The sequence below is a fragment of the Cataglyphis hispanica genome, chromosome 20 (genome assembly GCF_021464435.1).
Source record: "Cataglyphis hispanica isolate Lineage 1 chromosome 20, ULB_Chis1_1.0, whole genome shotgun sequence".
Taxonomy (NCBI): domain Eukaryota; kingdom Metazoa; phylum Arthropoda; class Insecta; order Hymenoptera; family Formicidae; genus Cataglyphis; species Cataglyphis hispanica.
The window spans coordinates 926050-948924 of record NC_065973.1 but is presented as its reverse complement, the minus strand read 5'-3'; the positions used below and the strand labels follow the sequence as shown (position 1 = coordinate 948924).

The following is a 22875-nucleotide window of genomic DNA, read 5'->3' as shown; positions in this document are numbered from 1 at the left end:
CTCTCTGCGCGTTATTAATAAATTAACAATCATTATTACAATAATTATATAATAATGAACAAGAGATGCACATCTATTCAAAATGAGTTTTAAAGGTTTAAGTATGAAGTTTTAAAGTTTTAAAGAGTTAATATGAAGTTTAAAAAGTTTGATGATATTGACCAGACGTGAATTTTATTCACTAGAAACATAATTTTATCGAATGTATTTTTGATACTAGAGGAATTTCGTTATTTTTCCGCTTCAGGCTATAAAAAAGATGATGCTTTTAGTTTTTTAATACGAGCGAAATATGAAGAAGATGGTACCTTACGCGTAACACAATCGATTACTTTTTCTTCTTAGATCAAAGTCTAAATGAATGGTAATAATAAATGTAATTCTCTGGTATGTATAACTGCGCAACGTAATACACACATTCTCCACTTTGTACATAGTAGATCGTAAACTTTTTATGTATGACCTCGAACTCAAAATCGTGTGTTAGCGCATAGTCGTAAATTGAAAAACGAAACTACGAATATTCTAAAATAAATATCATGATGACTGAATACGAGAACAATCATCTGACATTTCCATCTGGCATTTCATTTCATCCTTCTCCAAGCAATATCGATATCAATATATATTTTTACTTTCTAAAGTCATTATTACATCCTTTTTATATATATATATATTAATTTAAATAAGATTAAAATTTATACCATTAAAAGATACAAAATGTGCAGAGGTAGAAAAGTATATTAGAGCAGATGTAGCTTATTAATATATTTTTCATATTACACTATTCTTACAGATCTAGACTATAAATGAAAATATAAACATCGACAGATTGCTATTACATCGTACAATGCGTTGGAAAATGCGAAATCTTTAAATAAAAAACCGCGCTTTCAACAAATGAATTTATTATAGAATAGAAGAGAGAGGTAAGTTACATTACAAAATATTACAGTTTCCGAGCTGGATTGCAAAAGTGTTTGCGTTTTTGCAAAATTATAAATTTTATCAATTGAAATAGAAATGTATCAATTATACCATTCTACTCTTGCTCCTATTTTCTATAAATTTTCATATTTCATACAGAATGTCTCGTAAAAAATATTCTGTCATAGCTTTCTTTGCTCATTTTATTTTTTATGAATGTAATTAATTCTTATATTTTTTAAAATACAATATATTAGAAATTTATGAGGTCAGTTTACTGTAATTATTAATTATCAAGATAATTATTATTAAAATTTTTTAATTGAGAAATTTTATATAAAGTTCTTGCTACATATAAAATATAAAATCGAATTCGTCAAAACATATGCAAGTAAGAGTATGCAAATTAGAAATGGGACATTCTGCATAATGTCAATATTTTATGCATCTCATCTTGATCAAATTTTTGTTTCATACTACTAATTTATATCATATTATTTATATTTTAGCTGATTAGGATAAAATAAAAATTCAATATAATATAATTATATAAAATTCAATGTAATTTGACAAAAACAAATTTGCACATGCATCTTTATCAATGTATTAATAACAAATTCATAGCGCATTTGTTATGATTCTATGATTCCAATAAATGCTCGTCTCATTGACATTTTAAACAGTTAAAGCGTCACACGATATTAATTCGGGGGCGAATAAGAACATCTCGACTAATTCGAAGCAAAAATGATCTTTAGTGATACCACCAAAATAATAAAATAATATCGTTGAAAAATCTTTTTGATTTTTGTAACAGAGCTTTTTTTATTTGTCGTCAACTGTTACTTATATTAGCAAGTATCATAGGGTTTATGACAAGTATCTATAATGTATGTATAGTTATACTTCATTTATGCATTGCTTTTGCAACTTGCACTTCTCGTGACTTATCAATTACAACTTTAATTGTTGTATGATACATCTGAAAAAATAAAGACACGTATTAAATTTCAGATTTCTTAAATTAGATTACATTTTATTTTATCATTATATTAGAGCACAAATGCAAAGATTCAATTATTTATATGGCAATCACCTCGATATTCTTTTCCTTAAGCTTCAGATGTAGCTAATGGAGCTTCTTTCTTCTCTTCAATAATAATGGCATCTTTTTTTTCGCCATTGGGTTTATCATTTTCATCTACTTCCTTTTTTGGAGCAACCTTAAAGTATTTTTAATACAAAAATTATATATATTTTAATACTACAAAATGGAATAAATTCACTCTTATCTCATGTTAAATTTTACTTTATTTTATAAAATTGTAAAAGTGTTGTATTATGCGAAATAATTTTAACTCTTTAATAATATTTTTATCTGAGCATTGTAATGACAAAATGACATTCAAAGAAGAATATAATGTACAAACAATAATACTATATACTATATAATAATATACAATATTATATATTATATATACTATATAAATATATATATATATATAAACACAGAAATACATATATAAGATATAAAATGCATCAAAAATTGATAAATTAATATATGAGCTATTTTAAAACATTTTATATTTAATCATTTTATATTATGCCATCAGGCAGTATTTTAATTATGCATTTACCTCTTCTTTGCTGGCTTCATCAAAGTTCTCCACTAGATCAGGCACCTCATCATCCTCTTCTAATGTGGCTTTACCGACAGCACTGCCAGCAACTGTACTCGCTAATCGTTTTAACTGCGTCAGGCCCTCGGGACCAAGTTGACTCAATATTCCTGGTAACATCTCAGTTATCTGTTTATTTTCTCCATGGCCAGTGATGGCAAATGTGTTAGCAGACAAACTGGCCTGGGCTTTTGGATTATTAAAATGAATGACTGTACCGTCATCTTTGATCATATTAACTTCTTCTATACCAGGGATTGTATTTACAGAAAGTTTCTTTAGACAACTCTGTAACTTTTTGTCATCTGTGGCAGCAGTTGCATGCACAACCTGCAAAAGTGGCGAATGAAATAGAAACATGAAAATAATAGTGTTCAATTCTCTCGGCAATGAATTAAAAGAAATGTTAGCGCTTTACTTAACACTGTTTCCATAGTGTGCATACGTTACTTCCTTCCTTTATAATATATTTGATTAAAATCCATGTTGCATGATTGTTCTTCGATGCATATCAAAGTTAATCTTAATTTACTTCTATGCGAATCAGAGTAGAAAATAATTATATCAAGAAGACTATCAAAATAGCTCCGTTTTTTAACAAATCTGTATGACATTTGCGAAGAAAATGCTCAGCAAAACAAAGCCAATACAAGAAGAAGCAAATATCTAATCAATCCGCATTCATTGTTCTTAAAATAGAATCTCGCGTTGTCACGCATCTACTCTCTCCTAATCTCTCTAGTAGTAGAATAATCAAAGTAATGACACACGCGTGTCTGCGACAGCGACATGTCGCGTTGAAGTGATGAAAAGGCTATGACGAAACTATGTTTTGTCCGACTCACCTTCTTCTTGCGTCGAGGTGTACCCTTACCGCCGATTCGTACTTGGGCCTGCAGCTTCTTGAGCTTCTCGGGATTCATGCTTTAACTTCCTTGTCGCGCGTCGAGAAACGAGAAACGACGGGCAGCGGACGAGTTACTTGAAGAGAAATCACCCAATCGATTTCTCGAACGAGCAGAGCGTGTCGTGTGCGCGGCTACCGGCGACGAAGCACGTGTTCCCCGTGTTCGTCGTGAGGCACGAGAAAATGGAAGCGTACACTTCCTCACTCGACCTACTACGTCAGAATTGACTTCCGGCGTCGCGCGCTTCCGGCCGCGAGAAATTCCCACTCGGCACAAAATACCGCATCCGCCGATGATCGCAAATCGCACAGCGTGCGAAATCACAGCAAAATGACGTTTAAAAAATCGAGAAACGTCAATGACGCTCAAATCAGCGAATAATTCCAATCGATCACTTTGCTAGCTCGTCAACTAAATACGCGGGCATCGATCAAGTGTATGTAAATGTAAATGTTCATGGCTATGATCGTGCACTAATTACACTTTTATTGTACTTCAGAGAAAAAATAAACGCGAGAATTTCTCTATTTCGGAGATGAATCGCCAATAATTTGAACAATGTATATACATATATTGATCGATAATAATTATATATTTTACGAAACGAACACTTTGTAAGATAGAATTGTTTGCGCGCGAGATTCACTTGTAAACAGTATGGCCGCGCTACAATCGCGTTTCGAGATATATCGAAAACTAGCGTTGCGATTCTCGAAATATCAAACGATTCCATGGCAACGCGAGCCAATCGCAACACAAAGATAAATTCAAAATAATTGCAATAATTCCTTAAACATAAACGATATCTATATCAGAAAAATGTTTACGTCTGGAGAAAGCTAATTATAAGCATTAACTTTAAGAATATTAAATATTGAGAAACTAATATAATTATTAGGAATAAAAATTATAAAAAATTGGAATTTATCGTTAAAAAGATTTAATCTAATATACAGGAAATCGATGATACAAAAGGTTAATTACATATCTAACATGCATTTATGATAAAATTTCACATGCATATGTATATATAATATGTATATGTAATTTATATAATTATATATAATTATATATATATATATATATATATATATATATATATATATATATATATATAATTTATTTTCAAATCGAAATATAACATATTCACAGAATAAAGCCAATGTTGTTAAATAATATAAATACACACTTTTACATATGTATAACAACATAAAATTTAAAGTATATATATAATTTATAAATTATATATATATATATATATATATATATATATATATATATATATATATTTACAAAATATACTCTGTACATCACAATATATCTTTTAAACGCTATATGATGCAATTACTATTAATATTAACATTTTATAATAATAATATTTGCACGTAACATTTCTCTCATTAAAATAAATTAAAAATATAATATAAACCTATATAGTAAGTAGTTGATAGAGGATAACTGACATTGGCAGTTATGTATAACTATATAAGTAATACAAAAGAAAGATTGCAAATTTTCAGTAATTTTAAAACAAAATTGATTTTTTGCTTTCTGTTATTTTTATAACTGCAATAATTACATCAGTCTTTAAATTAATTATTTCAAATGATAATAGTTAATGTTCGCATTATACAAAAAAGTATTATAGGTGTCATCTGTTTAGTTGAGTATATATAGTTCAGTTAATTTACTTATTGCTTAAAAATAATTTAATCTCATCAATATAATTTAATTTATTTAAATTCTGATATAGGATTTACAACTGTCAACAGACAGATAGTCATTCTAAAATTAAATGTTGCACATTTTATATTTATTCCCCTCTCATAATTTCTTAATGATATATTCACAGATATTCTTTAAATATTTATGATAAAAAAGTGAAAATTTGTTTAAAATCGACATTTCAAAAGTGAAAGCTTTAATAATTTTTAGAAAGAGCAATTTTCCTCCATTTATGACTAGTATCATTTTTTACATGACCAAATTCAAACCTTATTCTAAGCTCACCTATCTTTGAAATTGGCAAAATATCCGGTATCCATTCTATTAAAAATGGTGTAGGTTCGACTTGATTTGGAGAAGTGTTTCCTAAAACAGAAAAAAAATGTATGTGAAGCACATATATATAAATAAAAATTTAAATAAAAATATTCCATCAATATCTCTATTAACAATTATTTCAATTTTTAACAAATTTTCACAAATTATTTAGATTCCTCATGATTAATCTTTTTCTTATTCATCAAACTCACCCACTTTCAAATATGTTTTCAACTCTAATGGTTTAATCAATGCATTATTATTCGTCTTTTTGTAACGGTCTATTTCTGTTTCCTCTCGTTTATATAATTCATATGTTCCGTCCGCATTTTGCACAAAACTTCTTGTAATTTCCAGAGGTATATACGGTGTTTCGAAAATACTTTTTACATGCAAGATATTCGTGATCTGCCACGTATATTTGGTAAATGTTCCTAATGGTACTCCGTCTTTTCTAACAAAAGCCGTCGTCGAATTCGGCAAGCGTTTCTTCTTGCCACCGCAGGATATTCGTTCACGTAAACAATCAAAGAACATCTGCGGTACATGAAACACGAGTGGATCAGGTTTGCCATCAAATTGAAAATGCATCGTCTGATTTATTCGCTCAGTTATAGATGCAAGCCACTTAATAAACGGCAAACTCGTGTTAATCTCGTCCAAATCGTCGCAAGTGTTTTGATATTTTTTGGCTATTTGTGATTTCGTCTTTGTCTTTCTCGACTCGATAGAGTTCAAATTCAAACTATTACTGTTCGCAGGCTTCTCGTCCCTCTTTCGTTTAGTCGAAATTACCGGTTGCGTCGCATTACTCTCAGAATTTGCTATACATTTATTATCGTAATGCATTACTGCATTTCTATCAATTATTTTAACACCACTATTATTTAAAACAGCATTATTATCAAGTAGTTTTGCATTATTCACATCCAGAACTGTAGTATTTGCATCAAGAACCTTCAAAGTACTTGTGTCCAATATTTTTATGTTATTATCATTTAATATATACTGACTATTGAGTACATTGAATTTTGTATCAATTGTCCCTTGATCATCCAATATTTTTATGGTATTTCCTCCTCCCAGTTGAACAGCATTTTGGTCAATTACTTCTAAATTATGAACCTGTACAATATTATAAAAATTTGATTATTCTCAATAACTTATTGTGTAAAATATAATTTTCAAATATATTATTATTATAAAGATATACACATACACTAATATCTTAATGTAAATAAATATTTTATGACTTACTTGTGATATTATATTGTTATCATCCAATAAACTGCGATCACATTCTACTTCTATATTTTCAACAATACTGTGTGGTAAAATTGAAGAATCTAGATTCATAGAGTCTAAATCTAATCTGTTTCCATCTAAGTTTTGTACAGTTAAAGTATCATCGCGAAAAATTAAAAGATGTGTATCAGTTTCATCTGTAGTTAAGCTATCAAGATCTAAAATTTTGTATTAATCATTAAAAATAGGTACATAAAATAGATTTTTAAATGTATAGTATATGCATATAATCTTACCAATTCCAACAATCTTATCTTCTTCTTCAGTTTGTGGGATAATTTCCAAAGATTTATCTATACTCAATTGTGTTTGATCTAGATTTATATAATAACTAAATTCTTCAGATAACTTTGGATCACTAGCAAAAGCACAAATACATGCATAAAAGTGCACACATCGTTTTGGTTGTGACAACAGTGTACTATCTATTTTTTCTCCTCCTGTCTTTATCGTACCCTGTAAACAAATTAATTATATTAAATCAGCAAATTATATTTTTTAACTATACAATCTAAAAATATAATTTGTATAAAAAAAAAGAAAAAAAAACTTAAATAATTAATTAAAAAATTAAATCTTCTTTATCAAATATTTACTGTCTCCCATCAATATTTTATTCAGAAAATTATATTATCTCTACTACTTACTTTAAATGTAGAACAACTGCAGAAGTAACGATGCTCAATTCTATCCTTTAATTTACTAACAAAAAAAGAAAAATGAAGATAACCTAGCGGATGCTTTGGAGAAGCTTTACATTTCACTGCCATTATATTCTTTGAGACTCTTTGTACTAAAGGACCAGAAGTTTCCGTTGCTAATAGCCATATCTCTTGCTTTGTTTCATTATTTACATTCAATGATGACAGAATAGAATTTTTTAAAGTTAATGGCTGTGCTTCTGCATAACATTTTAATGCAGCTTGAATGTGTTGACATGTGGACACAGTATCTGAATAATCTTTCTCCTAGAAAACATATATATATATATAAAATAAAAATATAATATTTAAGAAATATAATCACAAAAAAATATATCTTTATACAAGCTTTATAATATAAGACTTACATGACATTTGAGTACACTAGTGTCAAAACTCCTTTCACAACTGTCCACAAAACATAATGCAGTGGTTTGTGAGATGAGTGTCGTAATATCATTGGCATTTATCAAAGGTAACTGTACAAATCCCCGGTAATCAGGTCCTTTGTCTCTGATTCGTACAGAGAACACTTGTGCCAATGAGCCTGTGATTAATTTGCATGCTTCTGTGGATAATTTTCGCTTTTCACCAGGTTCTTTAAATACAGCATCACAATATTTGTTTTTACAGCAGAGGCCACGTGAACCATTATAAGTACCACATTTTGGACATTTTCGGACTCCACGAAGAGTAGCTTTTCCCAGATCTGACAAGAGTTTTCTCAAGCGCTCCTCATTGGACATAGCTGTTAGAAATTATAGTAAAATGTATCATGAAAATCAGGCAGAATCATCAGATCAAGTTAATTATTTATGAGATAGGTAAAGTCTATACATATTTAAGGTTTTTTTAAATTAATTATTTGAGAATGTATTTTCTTTCATATTTTGCATCCTTGTTATAAGAGAGAAAGATAACTGAGTTGATATATTAAACAAAAAATAAATATATATATATAAGATATACATATATTATATACATATTCTTATATGTATATAAAGAATATACATATAAGAAAATTATAGCTGCTTGATAAATTTGAGAAAAAGATAGTAATTCTACTTCTTACCTTAGATATTTAAAAATTTTAGCTCGCAAATTTAAAAATGACAGTGTTTTGATAAGATAAAATATAAAGGTAGAAAAAAAAATTGGCAAGTTACCTTTCAAAGTAAGCATATTATCATTTCTCTAACCAATAAGACAAGATGTGCAACGCAATATGTTGTAATGTAAAAATAATTGGAAAAAGATCTTTCAAAGTATTAATTGTATCAAATTGCATAATGAAAACAACAAAAATGATGAACTGTCATTCGTCATTAAGAGCTCCTAAAAAATATACTTTGCCTGTTTTAATTCCATTATAGCGAAACGCATTAAAGGAAGCACATCTTATCATAAAAGCAAACGAACATCGCTAACGATATTACCTCCCGATATCGCAAAAGTAATGTAAATATTCGTAATTGTAAGAGAATCTCTTTTATGTTCGGATTATTTTGGAATATTAATTCGTCCCAAATAGTAAATAAATAAAACCCATCGTGAGTTATTCAAAGCAGAGGGCGTAAAAGTCTCACCACGATTCCATTGATGGTATAAATAATATAGAGGGTTGATCATATTATGATTTTGTATAGAGAAAGAAGAGTCAAATAAATTTTATTTAAAAATTTGCTGATATAATTCAAGAACACTTTTTTATTTATAAAAACTTTTTTGTATTTTTCGTACATTTAAATGTGTAAATAAATATGAATAAAGATAGAAATTTTTAATTTTCACAATTTTTTTCTATAAAAAATACTATGGATCACTAATAATTCCCCATCCACAACACCCAATCTCATCAATGGATAAACAACGTTTTAACATCATGCGATTTCGGCCTAATCTTCCCCTTCTCCTTCAATCAAGGAGGAAGAGTAACATCGGACATCTTGAATTTCTTTTTCAGAGAAGTGCTCGTAGAATACAATATGAGGTTTGTGCATTGCAATAAACTAAATATGTTATTTCGACAAATATTGCAAATAGATGAGTTTGAATTTGTCGTGAAAGTTGCGTTAATATTTAACTACTTATATGAATGCGATTTCACGATGAAAATTTACGAATATTTTTGTCATGTGGTCCGTATTGCTTGATATCTATCGAGCACATGGGTTTATCGTTGACAAAAGATATAGATCTTTCTATATATTGTTATATCGACGGCAATTTCTTTAGAGATACTTTATAAATATAATTTTTTATAAAATTTTTTTATGAACTTGCGGACGTGCAAATATGAAAGGAATAATCAATTTTGTATTGATATAACCGCACTTTTCTCTTTACAGTTCTCTGAAGCTGCAGAAGAGGCTAGCAGCCTCTGTTATGCGATGTGGCAAGAAGAAGGTCTGGCTGGATCCTAATGAAATCAATGAAATTGCAAATACAAATTCTCGTAAGTTTTGATTTTATTTATAATCTGCTATTGCTTTTATTTATATAGATAATAATTAATGAAATTTAATGTACTTGAGAGAAATAGTCAATGTCAAGTCATTTTCTTTTTTATTTATATGTCTACAAATTTTTAATTTATTATATTTCCTTCAGGGCAAAACATCAGAAAACTAATCAAAGATGGTCTTATCATCAAAAAGCCTGTGGCTGTACACTCAAGGGCTCGTGTCCGCAAGAATACTGAAGCCAGACGCAAAGGTCGTCATTGTGGATTCGGTAAAAGGAAGGGTACTGCAAACGCACGTACACCTCAAAAGGTATGTATATTCTAACAGTTACAATCTTTGGTCATTCTTTATCTTTTAAATTATTCAGGTAATAATTTATGTAATTATTTGTATATGATTAATAAAGTCAAGAGTTTATACAATTATTTATATGCATTATAAAGGATCTTTGGATTCAAAGGATGCGAGTTCTTCGTCGTCTCCTAAAGAAATATCGCGAGACGAAGAAGATCGACAGACACTTATACCACTCATTGTACATGAAAGCCAAGGGTAATGTGTTCAAAAACAAGCGAGTGTTGATGGAGTTTATTCACAAGAAGAAGGCGGAGAAAGCTCGCGCTGAGATGCTATCCGATCAAGCCGAGGCCCGGCGCACGAAAGTCAGAGAAGCGCGCAAACGTCGTGCAGAGCGCATCGCCTCCAAGAAGCAAGAACTTCTACAATCGTATCAACGCGAGGACGATGCAGCGGCTGCCGCGGCTGCGCAAAAAAAATAATTTGTGCGAAAATAATCTTTTAAAATTATATAAATAAAATGAAAAAAAGAGTATGTTATTCCTTTTTTAAAACACGATCTTTTTTCCTTATTTTAATCTCCAATATATAATAATGTATTATTATATAATAATTATGTTACATAAATCGTATATCTTATAATTTTTTTAATTGAAAATCGATGAATATTCAATACACGAGATGAGTTATAAACTCGTCGTGTTCCAAAATTCACTGACAGAGTATTGGAAATCTATAAAATACGTGACGTAAAACCATAGATTTCTAATAGTGAATGTCGGAACACGGCCTATGTATGTCGTGTGCACGTAATTTCTATACTGTTTACTCCCCACTTCTTGTCAAATGACCGACTTTAGTTTGTTCAGTCCGAAAGGGCGGCGCTGAAGTTAACTCTTATTTTTCCCCAAAAAAATAGTTCGTGCACATTGCTTTTTATAACGATGAATAAATGAACGGGTTTCTCTACGAATACCAGATGGAAAAATGAATTTTCCACAAAAGACGAGAGAGGAGATCAAAGCGGAGCGCGAAGCAAAGAAAGCTGCGAAGGCCGCTGCTAAAGTGACAAAAGGCAAAAATGTAAGCAAAGTAGCAGAAGCACACAATAATGTCAAGAATGTATCTCCAGTAACCAATTGCAAGATTCCGCAGAAAAATGTAGAAAGGAATACAGCGGGAAAAAACGATAATAAAGTAGCAGAAACAGATATTAAAAATAAATCCAATGCAGCTAATTGTGATAATTCAGGAAAAAGTACAAAAACAGTTGCGCCGACTGTAAGAGACTCGCAACCTACGAAAGAAGTGTCAAAGGAAAACACAATTCAATCTTCAAATGTTGTTATGCAAAACTGCGCGTCCGAGAGCAAAAGCAAAGAAAGTATTGGAGAGAAAAGCAAGGCTGAACTACGAGCGGAACGAAGAGCCAAGCAGGAAGCGCAGAGAGCTGCAAAACAGCAACAATTATTAGCAAAGGATAATAGTAAAACTAAAGAATCTATTAAACCATGCGTAGAGATTAAATCCGAGTGTGCAATAAAGAAAGAAGTTACAAAAAGTGTAGCAAAGGAGGACCCGCACCAACTTAGTTTATTTAAACATTTGTATCATGAAAGAAAGGTTTCGCGGATTGACGTAGCTCCTGTCAACTCAAATATACATCCGGCAATAGTTAGACTAGGCGTTCAATATGCAAATAAAATTATCGTCGGTAGTAATGCGAGATGCATTGCACTTCTGGCTACTATCAAACAAATGGTCCAGGACTTCGAGAAGCCAGCACAGGCCGACTTTATCCGCGGCTTCGAAACGAGTTTGCAACAATCTCTAGCGTATTTACATCATTGCAGACCATTGGCCGTCTCGCAACATAATGCCATGCGTCATCTTAAGTGGCAAATGACACGATTTTCGTCATTGTCTGATGAAAAAGTAAATGACTTTGCGTCAGCTTTTTATGTTCCTTTTATTTAATATAATTTTAACTATATAAACATTATTCTTTTATTTTATTTGCAAGTGCTCTTAATTGTTTATTTATATAGTTAAAAATGTAGTTAAAAACGAAAGAAAAGAAAAATTTAAATAATTATTATTTGTATTTTTTTTATTTGAGTTTTTTATATATAGCATTTTGTTTCACTTGATGTTGTTTGATTTCTTCTAGGTAAAAAATAAATTACAAGGCATAATAGATACTTATATTTCGGAGCAGATTGATCTAGCTGACAAAGCAATATCTATAACGATACGAAAGAAAATCTCAAATGGAAATGTTATTTTAACATATGGCTAGTAAGTATTTAGATCATTAAAATATGTAATTGAAAAATGAAAATATAAAGTACAAAATATATATAATTCATTTATGTTTCTTATATCTGAAGATTTCTGTTATTGGTTGTTTAAATGATATAATCTAGTGTGATATAATTTCAGTTCATCCTTGATTTACAAAATATTAGTGGAAGCACATGATGCTGGTAAACAATTTCGAGTAATCGTGGTTGATGGTAGGCCATGGTTAGAAGGAAAGGAACAGCTGAGGCGATTAGCAAAACATGGAATTGAGTGCTCATATATATTGATCAATGCTCTCAGCTTTATTATGCCAGAAGTATAAAATAGCATGCACAATTAATTAAAAAATTTATTATTAAATCTTAAATTTATTTTTCTTTTTTTGAGTACTTATTACATATTATAAAGCTGTCAAATCTTATATATTACATATTCATATATATTAATAAGAGTAATTAATCTCTATTTTTTTTAACATAAATTTAAAACAACTTAAGATCAAATTCTTTAAATATTTATATGGCTTTTGTTTTTTTCTTGCTAAGAGCAGTTTATTATTTCATTTTCTAGGTTAGTAAAGTCTTTCTTGGTGCCCATGCGATATTAGCCAACGGAGCGGTAATGTCGAGAGCAGGAACTGCGCAAGTCGCTTTGATAGCAAAAACCTTTAATGTACCTGTTTTAGTGGCTTGCGAGACGCATAAATCAAGTGAACGAGTGCAAACCGATTCTATTGTTTATAATGAACTAGGTAAACAACAAATAGTCTTGTTACTGCAATTATATTGTATCCAAATGTGTGCACTTATCTCGTATAATTTTATCGCGAATTTTATATTATAATTGTTAATATTACATACTATATAAATTTTTACTAAATAATAAAATTTTATATATAAAAAAATTATTTTGTATATAACATACTTGATTGTTATACAAAAATATATTAATTATCTTATAAAAAACATTAATTATCTTTAATTTGTTTCCAACTTTTTCATTAACAATGCATCTTGGATTGATTATTCATTTCGTTCAATGTTTATTTTTTTTTTAGGTAACGCGGAGGAGCTCGTGAATCATCAATCGAAGGACAAAACGAAAAAGTCTTTACTTTCGAATTGGCGAACGAAGAAATCGTTAAATCTCTTAAACATTACGTATGACGTGACACCGGCCGATCTCGTGACGGCCGTTGTCACGGAATTGGCAATTTTGCCATGCACTAGTGTTCCTGTGATTTTACGAATTAAACCTTCCGAAATTTAAATACATATGTTTCTGTTCAATAAAATTAATTAGTGATTTTTGCATAACATCTGAAAAAATATAACTATTGGAATTGCTTGAAAGTACAACATATGCGAGATTGACGTATTTAATATAATAAAATAATTGCTCGATAATAGTAAAATATAAGACAGATTAATATTGATTAATACATGCATTACTATATATTGCATTATGCATACAGTTTTTATGTGTATTTATAAATAAATTTTTTTAAATTGAACTGCAATGCGAAGTGCGATGCAAAGAGAGATATAGCGAATTTCGTTTAAGAAACTCTTGCCGATATTTATTAGGTTTTCTAACAATAATTATATAGAGCATTTTATATATCTAACAATATATTGCAACTCGCTATTTAATGCAAAAATTGCCATTAATATTAATTGTAAAAAAGAATAAAATATGTTTTTATATGTTTGGAGAGGAGACCTAGAAATTCAAATTTGATGTAATTTTTCCACCAATATCACATTGGTTGCGTTCCGTTTCACGTATAGAGCGCATAAATCGCTTGGAAATCTATAATATATGTTATGTGAATTATAGATTTTCAGGCGATCTATGCGCTTAATGCGTGAAACGAAACGCATCCATAGATGTATGCTGCACTGAGGCGACGTTAACGGCTCCGGACTAAATTAAGGTTAGGTTAAGTTAGGCTTTGTAAAGACAAACATAATCGAAAATGTTTTGTAGTTTCTGTATTATGATACCGCTAATAAATAAAATAAAAATTGGTGCTATTTGGGGATAATTGTTATAATTATAAAAAATTTATTAATTAAAATTGTAAAGATATAACATGTATTAATAGATTGTACAACAATGAGATTCGGTAACAAGGGTACATCCTCTTCAATGGCATACCTTTTGAAAAAAAAGGAGTTTCAAAAGATTCTCGTAACGAATTTAGGCTTAAATTCCGCCGATGTCGAAGAGTTTCTTGATATGAACAAATATATCCTTAATATTTCCCGCCATCGATTAATTAACAACTGCTTAATGTGCCAGGTGTGTACAAATATAATTTATAAATCTCGATATACGTAACTTAATGTAACTTCTTTATTCTGAAGTAACATCAATATCGATTATAATAATTATATTAATTTTACTTTCTTTTTCTTTATTTACGATATAGTTAATAGAATTCAGAAAACAATGGAAAATTAGAAGTGGTTAATTGTTAGAACAAACGAATCAACTGATTGTAATTGAGTCTCATTTAAAAAGACATATTCAATATTTTTTTATTTTTCATAAAACAAAAAATATAAAGGACATACATCTATGTAAAAAGAAAAACCAATGTCAAAAATTTTCTTTTGCAATTTTTATGATAAAATTTTGTCTCTAATAATAATAATGCAATTTTTTCATTTTTTAATTAAACAAAGTATAATATTAATATTTTACTTATTCATATTTTAGAAATATAATGTTGATGCAAGTCCACTATTAAACTTTCGATACTGTCTGATGTTGTACAATTACAAACTAGAACATAGAATCAACATAATGAAAGACATAGGAGTGCCAAATTTGAACTCGTCTTTAGTGAGCAAGTAAGTTCACAAATCAGTTACAGATTGATCATATTCTGCTAAGTGCAATGTTTCAATAATTTTTGAAATTCCAGAATGACCCATTTTTTTCGCAAAGATATACCTACATTCAAAGAGAAGACCAATATTCCAGTTGAACAAAACATTGCCAAAAATATATTTAATAGACTCGGTTGTGAAGTTCCAAACGATATTTCCCAATTGGAATCATCAAGCAACAAATTGACAGTCCATCAATGCTATAAGGAATGTCTCTTGTATTGCAAAACTCGAGTATTCAATCTACCATATTTAGATGACAAGATATTGTTGCACGAATACATGAAATTTAAGAGCATAAGCATGATTGCAGAAACATTAAAAGTACTCAGAATTAATCTTGATTACAATGAGGAACTGGTGAGTGTATCTCTTAATATTTAAATAAATTTTATTTTTTAGAAAGAAATTTAGATTAAATTGAAATAATTGAAAACATATACAAATCTTTTCTTCAATTTTTTCAAATTATTTGAAAATTTATTTTTTGAATTCTCAAGTTTTTACTAAGTTTCTAAATCTGTAGTTTATATCATCATATAAAATATTTTTTAATTTTTTTACAAGAATCTTTATCTTTTTTTGTTTTTATGCACAGATAAAAATGAAACCTTTTGTCATCACCGCTTCTGCTGACAACATCAAATCACTGCTAGATGGTTTTACAGACATTTGTGGAATACCAATCATAACACTTTTAAGAGAACATCCCCGCATACTTTTTCAAGATGCTAATAATATTAAAAAATTACTAATGTCATTTAAACGATATGAAATATCAGATGAGTATGTAAAAAAATACATGAGGATTCTCGAAATAGGTAATGACACTTTTCTTGAGCGAATGGAAATGATAAAGCAACATCCAGATCTACATGTGTGGTGCAAACATCCTCGAATCCTACAAATTATCGTCCACAAAGATATGGCAAAAAATCGCATAGATTATCTTTGTACCATAAATCGTTCAAAATGGGTTCGTCCTCAAACGATCCTGTCCAAACCAGCCGACGTAGAAAAGTAAGAGCAATTCATAAGTATAACTAAAATATTAACGATTGTTTAATATATATACATATATATATATATATATTTTTTTTTTATTTTTTTTATTTTGTTAATTTTATTCTAGATTTTTAGATAATGCTACAGTTTTGTCCAAAAAAGGTCTCAGGCATATATTTATGCAAGAACTGGGAGTGGATAAAAACGATCTATTGGCGAGACATCCGCATTGGAAAACAGTCGGATTTGCCGATATAGAGCAAATGTTTAAATATCTGAAGAAGCATTTTACGATAAACGAAATATGCCAGAATATACATATCATACTTTATAGACAGTAATAATTGTATTTCTATTTAATCGCTTGAAAAATTATAATAAATAACTAATTAAAAATTTGTTATTTTCAGATCCACAGTGAAAAAGGTATTGGCTGATTTAAAACGGCGTTATTCTAAGAGTACAGAGTTTTCATTTACAAATGGCCAGTACCTTGCATTATGTCTGTATATATTGGAAAGGGATACTCATTTCACAGGTGATGGTATCTGGAGCAATGGACAGGGACACAGTGCAAAGGGACAATCTTTGTGTCCTTTAAAAAAGATAAATGTTGCAGCAGGCACTGACAATGATACTGTACAAAGTATGACTGATTATTTGATTAAGAAAGATAGCCATAATATAAATGATGATTTTAATACCAAAGATAACAATGATATGGATGATCATGATTTTGATGATGAAGATGAGACATCTACATCGAAACTGCAACATACATGATATATGTAAATATTTTGTATAAAATACATATTTTACAGAAAATTATTTCCTAGATTTGCTAACATTGATTTAATGGATTCAATTTGTAATAATATAGTAGTAGATTTCAAACAAAGTAAAGGAAATACTATGAAATAATGAATTGATATGAAGAATATTTATATATAGATTCCATTGCTATTACCATTGTTATTACAAATTTTTATTACTTTATTATGAATCGATGTATAAGGCAAGGTTATTTCGATTTGATTACTCCATTAGAAATTTTTCTTCACAGATTATTTCAATTTATCTATTTATTACAAATCAGTTTTACATAGAAATTGAGTATTGCAAGATACAAAGCGATATTATTTCGATTAAGAACCACTTTCTTTTCTAATACAAAGGCACTGTATAAGGCATTGATTATTTAAGGTACAGGAAATCGCGTGTTGAATTAATATTATATCTAGTATTATATTTTGTATGCTTTCTCTCGTTAGTCGAAGAGATTTAGAAAAAATCACTTTTCTGAAAGAATTTTTTGTATATGTATTGACATTAAAATTATTCTTAAAAATATTTACTTTTATCGACGATCGAGAGAAACGAATAGAATATAAATAGAATGTTGAGTATCATCACGAGGTGTCGCTCGTACGCATTTTCCTCTCTTGGTTATTTTTCTCTTATTCTGTTTCCTATACGTAAATAATTACCACGCATTCGAAATGAATATCAATCCTGTTTAACGTATTTCAGTTTTCAGATAGTTTTCTGCGGATTGAGATAAGAAATTAATAGAGCAACGAAAATTTACAACTTTTTGTAAGTCTCTCCTTCTCCTTTAAATAAGATACTTTACACGTATTCTAGGATATATTTTATATTCTTTCTCTTTATATGTAATATGATGTGTCGATCGACTACTTTCGCATAAAGCGACATAATGACGCAATTTCTCGCGATCACTCACAAGCAAAACAAGTACAAACGGGTGTCGGGCGTGTTTTAACGCGAGCTCGATCCTGAATTACGTTACTCGTAATATATATCCATCGAAATACTGCGTGTACATCAACTTGAAATCTCAACGGATGCTTTTCATACAAATATTTCTTTTCAGCGCTTCGCGCATAACGATCTTTTATGTTCCATCTCGAAGTGAACAAGAGTTTGTCTACGATTTAAATCGAGTCGAGATGCGCGAGTAACCGTGTGCAGGATCTAATACTCCCCACGTTCATTGCGAAACACAGAGTATAGATCGCGAAAACCGTCTAGAAGAGATCTAGAGCGGAGGAGGCCGCGAGTCAGTTCAGAAAAGGAGGCAACTGCACATAATTCTGCTGACTACCAGGCTCGCTCTTGACCATCACCTGGCCGTCTTTCATGGCCTGACGAGTTTGCGGCGAATGCATGCCGTAGTCCTGCTTCTGATCGGGTTGCGGTGGTTGTTGCTGCTGACCGTAATCTGCCGCCGTCTGCTCGTGAGCATATTTATCCGCGAGACAGCCACCGTGCTCGTCCTCGGACATGGAATTTCCCAGATGGGTGGGCGGCGAATGCGCCGCTGTCACCATGGTCTGATAATCGGCGCGGGTGAGGGCACCACCGGGGGGCGGCGGCGGGCTATTGCCACCACCGGGGTTCATGTAGTCCTGGTGGACGCGCATGGTGTTGCCGGCGGCAGCTGGTGTGGAGAACAACGAGGCGTCGTGCTGCGTCGGCAGCATGCTAGTGTACGACGAGTACGAGACGTTACCGTTGTTACCAAAAGCTGCTGCCGCTGCCACGGTCGTATACGAGTTGGACGGACTGAGTAAATTCAGATGAGGTCCTAAATCATACGCTGCTGGCGAGTAAGCCCACGCGTCCGGCGGCGCCGTCGCCGTCGTCGGTGACGCGAACGGATTCAAGGTGTTGTTAAGCGACGTGAAGGAGCCTGGGAATAACGAAAAGAAATATTCATAGAAAAATTTTCAAATATAGTCATCAGGCTACAAACTCTTTTCATCTTTTTTCCTATTTATATTTATTTTCTGTCTTGTTTTTCCTCTTTAGAAGACAATTGTGGCAAAAAAAAATATTAAAATAATGATTTTGAGGTGTGTATTAAGAAGATCAATTTTACAGGTAGATAATTTTACCTGATAGTCCGGGGCTGGCGGAACCCGCGGCCATGTAACCGGCAGTCTTGCGCGGCGGTTCCTTCTTCCGCCATTTTGCACGACGATTCTGGAACCACACCTGAACGCGAGTTTCGGAAAGGGCGAGCTTCAACGCGAGTTCATCGCGAGCGAAGACGTCTGGATAAGGAGCCCGCTCGAACGCCCTTTCAAGTTCCTCAAGTTGATAAGACGTGAAAGTTGTTCTAAAACGAAGAAGTCGAGGGTAAGTCGTACAAATTCTATATATTTAGGGATTTATGAATTAGATAAATTAAAAAGAGAAAGAGAGAGAGGGAAATCTCAGTTTACATTTATGTAAATTAGAGAGAAAGAGATTTCAGTTTATATCTGTTTTCAACACAAATTTAAATATGTATTAGTATTAATATATAAAAGCAAGAAGAGAGATATATGAAAAGAATTAAATATTTATAAATATACAATATAGATATATATTTTTTAAAAGAAGGATTTATATATGTAGATATAAAATTAATAATCTGTTGCATATATTGTATATGTACCTAGTCTTTTTTTTCTTGATGTTATTGTTGTCAGTCTTCTTTTTCGAATCTTTTTTGACTGGCTGCGCTTCATTGCTAACTGTAATATTAATATTCGTTTGTTAATTGTAAAATTGCGAAGTTTGGGGTGCTAAAATAATATCGGTTACAATAATTTTCCAAAATTCTTATAGATTAAAATAGCGTATTAAAAAGAATTGAAGAGAGTGTGTTTCAAAAGAGACAAATATGTGAAAAAAGTTTTAAAAGTTTTAATAAAAAATTCGAAAGTTACCTGGCGCGAGCGCATTAATCGGATCATCCTTCCTCTTAAGCGCATTTCCAAGTTGCAGACCTTGTTGTAGACTCGTCGAGGTTGGTGTGACACTGGTAGATGTTGAAGTGGTGACGTCCTGTGTCTGCGGCGGTAAGGGCGCATATATGCCGGACAACTCGAGCTCCTTAAGCTCTTTTTGCTGCTGCTGCAGATGATGCTGATGCTGCGACGTGGCCTGATGATGCGGTGAAGGACTGTTTGACGAATCCAGCTTGTGAAGTTGACCGCCACCGGTTGGCAACAGATCGCTGCTTCCGTGATGGCCGCTGCCGTGCAGACTCAGCATCACCTGGATGCTGTGAGCTCCAGAAGTTCCGCCGCGCGCTCCAAACTCCGAAAAAATCGGATCGTCCCAAGAGGGAGCACCGTCCATCTTGAAAAATCTCTTGATTTTTTACGAAAAGGTTTTGAAAAATCTCGCAATAGTTTATACGCTTAATCAAAATATGAGATTCACTTCTTTCTCTTTTACATTTCCTCTCTCTTTATTTGTTTAAAGACAGAAAACTGGAAAAGTTCACGAAATGAATTTGATGGTATTGAATTATTTATTATTTTTTTATTGTACTACAATTTTCATTTTTATTTGCACTTCCATTTTACTCGTATCCCTATTTTAGAAATCTTGATTTATAATCACCAAATGTGTGCGTGTCTTGATCTTTAATTTTCGAATTTTAATCGATTAAATGCAGCGAATATCACAAATCACTTGATATATCTTCCATGAAGCATCTTTCGAGTTTCCTCCATCAATTTCATCACGTTCTCGAGGATATCCATCGATTCGATTAAATTAAAATCCGAGAACGTCGGATGAGAGATCGGTTTACACCTTGATATCGATCGCGCCCATTATCGCGAAGATTTCTCCAGATTTCTTCCCACTTCCTGTCGATAAAGAAAAAAAGGAGGAAGCAATGTTGCAGCCGATTGCTCGTAATGGAGCGCGCGCACGCGGCAATTGCGATCAATTGTTGCCCGGGTTATGATTAATTTTGATTAGTTTTAAGCGGCGTTAACTCGGTGCGACGCGCCAGCCGATTATTATACGAGATGGAAGACCTTGGAAGACTGGATGAACCGAACCGACGACGTCGCGTCTTCCCGAGAGAACGTTCGTCCTCTCTTCTCTCTGTCTCGGGACACTCTCGTCACTACTCTCCGTCCTGAGCCTCTGGCTAATCAGTCGCCACTCACACAGGCTTATATTTTCCGAGGCACGCCGGCCCAGGTCGCCCCCACACCCGGGGCCCGGCCAATCCTGTTTCGTGCGGGCGCGATGATGCTGTCCCTCGCGGTCCACCGCCATCGTTCCCTCAGCCCCCCTCTGCCACCGCGGGCCCCCGCGAACGTGATCGCCCCCTCTTCCTGTCGACCTGCGCGCAAAAAAAACGGTTTATCCGCACGACGCCGGTGCGGACGGGGGTGGATGATACGGGGTGCGAACGCGAGGGTTAACGTCAATTTCTGTTCGTGGGAATAGAATATGAGAGAAGTCGCTCTCTTGTGGGAATCGGAAGTTTGTTTTCTACTTTTGCGAATGGAGACTTGAAATGAATTAATGAAAAAGAAATATAAAATGTAAGATTATGAAATATATTTTAAAGAATTGCAGGGAGAGAAACACGGGGATTTCAAATCTCCGACAGATTTATTAGAGATGAAAGGAATTACAAAGGACTAAGAATTATATTAATACAACTTGTCATAATTTTATTTCTTTAATTTGCAAAATTTTAAACAAATTACATGATTATCGATGATGATTAGCTTGCAACATTATACTTGTTCCTTTACCTTCAAGTCATTGTGAATCTTTTTGCGTTTACACTCCTGTTGCTTATGCCATTTTTCTAAGCGTTCAGATATAACAATGATACGAAGAATATATAAATTTGCCGTCGTTTTGCAATTTCTTGCGAGATTTCATTCGATTGAGTATGAACTATTATTGAAATGAGAAAAACATTCCAGATATATATTTGACTGATTACACGTTTTACTAAATCAATTTGTGACTCTTTTGCCTTCATCTTTGTCTCTCTTCTTCGCTTATTTAATTTTCTATTTTCAATGAGTTAAAAGTCTTACGCAATGCGTTCGCACAATAGACGTCTTTTCTCTCTCAATAGATCCAATGGAGAAAAGAAAATTGATGTGATGTGCGAAATCGTCGCGAATGAGAGAAATACCGCACAATAACACTGCACCGCTCGATCGATATGCGACGAACAAGATCGTCGAGATGCACCTTTGAAGAAGAGATCCATGTCTGTTGGCCGACAGTTGGCGTGGCACTGAGCCAAAGTACTCTTAAGCAAGCTCAATGAAATCAGCAATCGCCAGGAATTGCCTCGAATTGGCCCAATCAAACAACCCCCCCGTTCCCCGTGCGTATACGCGCGTATATTAACCGCTAATTTTCGTTGTTTGAGTAATTAACTCGCGTCTCTATGTGCGCCGATTTCGTCGCGCTTTCCGCGCTGACTCTCTCCGATCTGATCATCCACTGCTCCCGATCGACTTTAATCGTCTCTTCACCTTTATCTCATTATTTTCTTA

The 22875-nt window shown here is 32.2% G+C and overlaps 7 protein-coding genes across 10 annotated transcripts in view; 4 read left to right on the top strand and 3 right to left on the bottom strand.

Annotated features, from left to right (window-relative positions):
- The window catches only part of LOC126856947 (arginine kinase), a 167882-nt gene that overhangs the window by 113060 nt on the left and 31947 nt on the right, over positions 1-22875 (top strand). The window lies entirely within an intron of this gene.
- LOC126856968 (transcription factor BTF3 homolog 4) lies at positions 744-3728 on the bottom strand. Its single transcript, XM_050606018.1, has 4 exons — positions 3452-3728; positions 2565-2936; positions 2024-2150; positions 744-1909 (listed from the first exon to the last, which is right to left on the bottom strand). Exons 1-3 carry the CDS (start codon positions 3527-3529, stop codon positions 2040-2042), a joined length of 561 nt encoding a protein of 186 aa, XP_050461975.1. The 5' UTR covers positions 3530-3728; the 3' UTR covers positions 744-1909; positions 2024-2039.
- LOC126856912 (uncharacterized protein C2orf42 homolog) lies at positions 4915-9137 on the bottom strand. Of its 3 annotated transcripts, XM_050605920.1 has the most exons (8): positions 9000-9131; positions 8730-8898; positions 7932-8311; positions 7510-7830; positions 7099-7318; positions 6815-7020; positions 5770-6682; positions 4915-5605 (listed from the first exon to the last, which is right to left on the bottom strand). In XM_050605920.1, the coding sequence occupies exons 2-8, from the start codon at positions 8743-8745 to the stop codon at positions 5436-5438; spliced, it is 2226 nt and encodes a 741-aa protein (XP_050461877.1). In that variant the 5' UTR covers positions 8746-8898; positions 9000-9131; the 3' UTR covers positions 4915-5435. The 3 variants fall into 3 exon arrangements, with proteins under 3 accessions (XP_050461877.1, XP_050461876.1, XP_050461878.1); XM_050605919.1 differs by lacking the exon at positions 8730-8898 and having other exon boundaries at positions 8917-9137; XM_050605921.1 differs by lacking the exon at positions 8730-8898 and having other exon boundaries at positions 9000-9137.
- On the top strand, positions 9483-10860 carry LOC126856966 (60S ribosomal protein L19). The gene is made up of 4 exons (XM_050606015.1): positions 9483-9553; positions 9912-10018; positions 10174-10337; positions 10472-10860. Exons 1-4 carry the CDS (start codon positions 9549-9551, stop codon positions 10805-10807), a joined length of 612 nt encoding a protein of 203 aa, XP_050461972.1. The 5' UTR covers positions 9483-9548; the 3' UTR covers positions 10808-10860.
- On the top strand, positions 11193-14665 carry LOC126856926 (translation initiation factor eIF-2B subunit delta). Its single transcript, XM_050605947.1, has 5 exons — positions 11193-12260; positions 12496-12623; positions 12768-12945; positions 13200-13380; positions 13687-14665. The coding sequence occupies exons 1-5, from the start codon at positions 11313-11315 to the stop codon at positions 13896-13898; spliced, it is 1647 nt and encodes a 548-aa protein (XP_050461904.1). The 5' UTR covers positions 11193-11312; the 3' UTR covers positions 13899-14665.
- On the top strand, positions 14433-17718 carry LOC126856925 (transcription termination factor 5, mitochondrial). Of its 2 annotated transcripts, none has more exons than XM_050605946.1 (7): positions 14433-14565; positions 14737-14933; positions 15354-15487; positions 15562-15886; positions 16125-16546; positions 16659-16868; positions 16942-17456. In XM_050605946.1, the coding sequence occupies exons 2-7, from the start codon at positions 14748-14750 to the stop codon at positions 17312-17314; spliced, it is 1650 nt and encodes a 549-aa protein (XP_050461903.1). In that variant the 5' UTR covers positions 14433-14565; positions 14737-14747; the 3' UTR covers positions 17315-17456. The 2 variants fall into 2 exon arrangements, with proteins under 2 accessions (XP_050461903.1, XP_050461902.1); XM_050605945.1 differs by lacking the exon at positions 14433-14565 and adding an exon at positions 17595-17718 and having other exon boundaries at positions 14743-14933; positions 16942-17319.
- LOC126856939 (retinal homeobox protein Rx-B-like) lies at positions 17596-22861 on the bottom strand. Its single transcript, XM_050605962.1, has 5 exons — positions 22111-22861; positions 20269-21689; positions 19995-20073; positions 19450-19673; positions 17596-19244 (listed from the first exon to the last, which is right to left on the bottom strand). Exons 2-5 carry the CDS (start codon positions 20681-20683, stop codon positions 18613-18615), a joined length of 1350 nt encoding a protein of 449 aa, XP_050461919.1. The 5' UTR covers positions 20684-21689; positions 22111-22861; the 3' UTR covers positions 17596-18612.

Coding starts and splice junctions, on each gene's coding strand:
- LOC126856968 (XM_050606018.1), bottom strand. CDS start 3,529: ATGAATCCCGAGAAGCTCAAGAAGCTGCAGGCCCAAGTACGAATCGGC. Junction 2,937..3,451: donor CACCTCGACGCAAGAAGAAG/GTGAGTCGGACA, acceptor CCACTTTTGCAG/GTTGTGCATGCAACTGCTGC. Junction 2,151..2,564: donor ATGAAGCCAGCAAAGAAGAG/GTAAATGCATAA, acceptor AAATACTTTAAG/GTTGCTCCAAAAAAGGAAGT.
- LOC126856912 (XM_050605919.1), bottom strand. CDS start 8,968: ATGATAAGATGTGCTTCCTTTAATGCGTTTCGCTATAATGGAATTAAA. Junction 7,319..7,509: donor GCAGTTGTTCTACATTTAAA/GTAAGTAGTAGA, acceptor ATTTGTTTACAG/GGTACGATAAAGACAGGAGG. Junction 7,021..7,098: donor AGATAAGATTGTTGGAATTG/GTAAGATTATAT, acceptor ACAAAATTTTAG/ATCTTGATAGCTTAACTACA.
- LOC126856966 (XM_050606015.1), top strand. Junction 10,019..10,173: donor AATTGCAAATACAAATTCTC/GTAAGTTTTGAT, acceptor TATTTCCTTCAG/GGCAAAACATCAGAAAACTA. Junction 10,338..10,471: donor ACGCACGTACACCTCAAAAG/GTATGTATATTC, acceptor TGCATTATAAAG/GATCTTTGGATTCAAAGGAT.
- LOC126856926 (XM_050605947.1), top strand. CDS start 11,313: ATGAATTTTCCACAAAAGACGAGAGAGGAGATCAAAGCGGAGCGCGAA. Junction 12,946..13,199: donor TCAGCTTTATTATGCCAGAA/GTATAAAATAGC, acceptor TTCATTTTCTAG/GTTAGTAAAGTCTTTCTTGG. Junction 13,381..13,686: donor TATTGTTTATAATGAACTAG/GTAAACAACAAA, acceptor TTTTTTTTTTAG/GTAACGCGGAGGAGCTCGTG.
- LOC126856925 (XM_050605945.1), top strand. CDS start 14,748: ATGAGATTCGGTAACAAGGGTACATCCTCTTCAATGGCATACCTTTTG. Junction 15,887..16,124: donor TTGATTACAATGAGGAACTG/GTGAGTGTATCT, acceptor TTTTATGCACAG/ATAAAAATGAAACCTTTTGT. Junction 16,869..16,941: donor CATATCATACTTTATAGACA/GTAATAATTGTA, acceptor TGTTATTTTCAG/ATCCACAGTGAAAAAGGTAT.
- LOC126856939 (XM_050605962.1), bottom strand. CDS start 20,683: ATGGACGGTGCTCCCTCTTGGGACGATCCGATTTTTTCGGAGTTTGGA. Junction 19,674..19,994: donor ATCAAGAAAAAAAAGACTAG/GTACATATACAA, acceptor TCTTCGTTTTAG/AACAACTTTCACGTCTTATC. Junction 19,245..19,449: donor CGCCAGCCCCGGACTATCAG/GTAAAATTATCT, acceptor CGTTATTCCCAG/GCTCCTTCACGTCGCTTAAC.